Here is a 1,734-nt window from a genome sequence, read left to right on the forward strand (position 1 = left end):
TTAGCATTTAGATATAATGTGGTATTTAGACGCTGATTTTATTTTGTATAGCACAACGGATAAAAATTAAAATCTTTTATTGTCATCTATATTGCCTTCATCGGCTACTGCGCTTTCACCACCTTATCTACCCGCATCACCTAGTCTACCATCATCTACTGTACCTTCATCCAGTAGCGTACAAACACCACAAAATGTGCCACCACCATCACCAAGTCTAAAACCTACTAGAAATAAGAGAAAAAAGGATGGTGGACAAAAGGAAATATTAAATATATTAGAAAATGCCACCAACAACCTTGCTGGATTGATGGAGCCTTTTAAAATTCAAACACGTCCACTGATTTAAAAAAAAGAGGACGACAATTATTTCTATTTTAGAAATTCATGGAACTCAATGAATTTGATCAAGCAGAGGTTCGCTTTAAGTTTGAAAAAATACTATACGATATAAATATAAAGTCCACAGATAAAAAAATAATGTATGGCATAAGTAAGAAGTCGTTAGATAAATAATGAAAAACATTTTAATTCAAAATATGGTCATTGGAATATGCATATAACATTTTAATATAATAATATGACTCATAGAAATATAGTTTAATAAGAGCGGTATTGAATATAAAAAAACAATGGTTTTCATGGGATTAAATCTGCCTTGGTTTACGTATGCTTCTTGTAATTCTACAGCACCTTCATTACATAAATAATTGGTTAGAATTCCTCTTAAATGTCCTGGTGTATTGGCAGGTCAGTTTCCAAAATTCCACCTCTAAATTCAAAATCCCGTAAAACATAGTCACCAGCAATAATCCCACGCCAAGCACCGGGTAATAACTCCCCATTAGCATCTTCTGCGTCAGTGAAATTGGATGGGTTGTATTGTCTTCGTTGGGTTGGCAAACCTAACTCGTCAGCCATCATGAAGTTGTGAAGGACTACACAGGCTTTTGTAATACCGTCAATATTCTCGGGTTTTCCATTAATGAGTCTACGAAAAACTCTCCATCGTGCTGCCATAATACCAAAAGTGTTTTCAATAACACGTCTCGCACGAGACAATCTATAGTTGTAAATTTTTTCTGGTAATTTAAGTTTAATGCCTTCACTTTGCAAATATTCACCAAATGTAGTTTGAGCAAAAATACCGCCATCACTTTGACTGCCATTATCAGCCATCGTAAACCTGTAATGTGAGTCACATAGTATCCTGCTAATGGCTCTAAATGTTCCCTTGTTATTAAAATATCTAGATCCACTTATAGCCGGGCAGTCAATTACAACATGTTTCCCATCTAGCGCCCCCAGGGCATGTGGCATATGCCACATTTTTTCCAATCCATTACTAACGTTCTCCCATTCTGTATTAGATTGAGGAATTTGACGTTAAGTGGTGACAACTCATCCCAGATTGCTCGGCAGGTATCACGGATTATATTGGATACTGTAGGTGTGCCTTGTCTAAACCCAAATGACAAGCTTATTTACATATCTCCACTAGCTAGGTATCTAAGGGACAAATACATATACAAGTTTTAAAGAACTGTTCAAAATGAAAAGTAGAATATTTCTATACTACCTTAAGGTAACTGCTAGCCTCTCTTCTGGTGTGATGTCTTTCCTCATACTAGTATCTTTCTTTTGAATCCTGGCTCTAATTAGCTCTGATATTTTATCAAACTGCTCAGGTGACATTCGAAAGAACCTATATAAAATCTAAGAAAGTTAAACTAG

The 1,734-nt window shown here is 35.5% G+C and overlaps 1 protein-coding gene across 1 annotated transcript; it reads right to left on the bottom strand.

Annotated features, from left to right (window-relative positions):
* Window positions 1-726: 726 nt before the first annotated feature.
* Window positions 727-1,329, bottom strand: LOC149957488 (uncharacterized). The gene has a single exon (XM_090167056.1). The coding sequence runs from the start codon at window positions 1,327-1,329 to the stop codon at window positions 727-729; it is 603 nt and encodes a 200-aa protein (XP_090023182.1).
* Window positions 1,330-1,734: the final 405 nt, after the last annotated feature.

This window comes from Leiobunum rupestre, chromosome 2 (genome assembly GCF_980474605.1).
Source record: "Leiobunum rupestre chromosome 2, qqLeiRupe1.1.hap1, whole genome shotgun sequence".
Classification (NCBI taxonomy): Eukaryota; Metazoa; Arthropoda; class Arachnida; order Opiliones; family Sclerosomatidae; genus Leiobunum; species Leiobunum rupestre.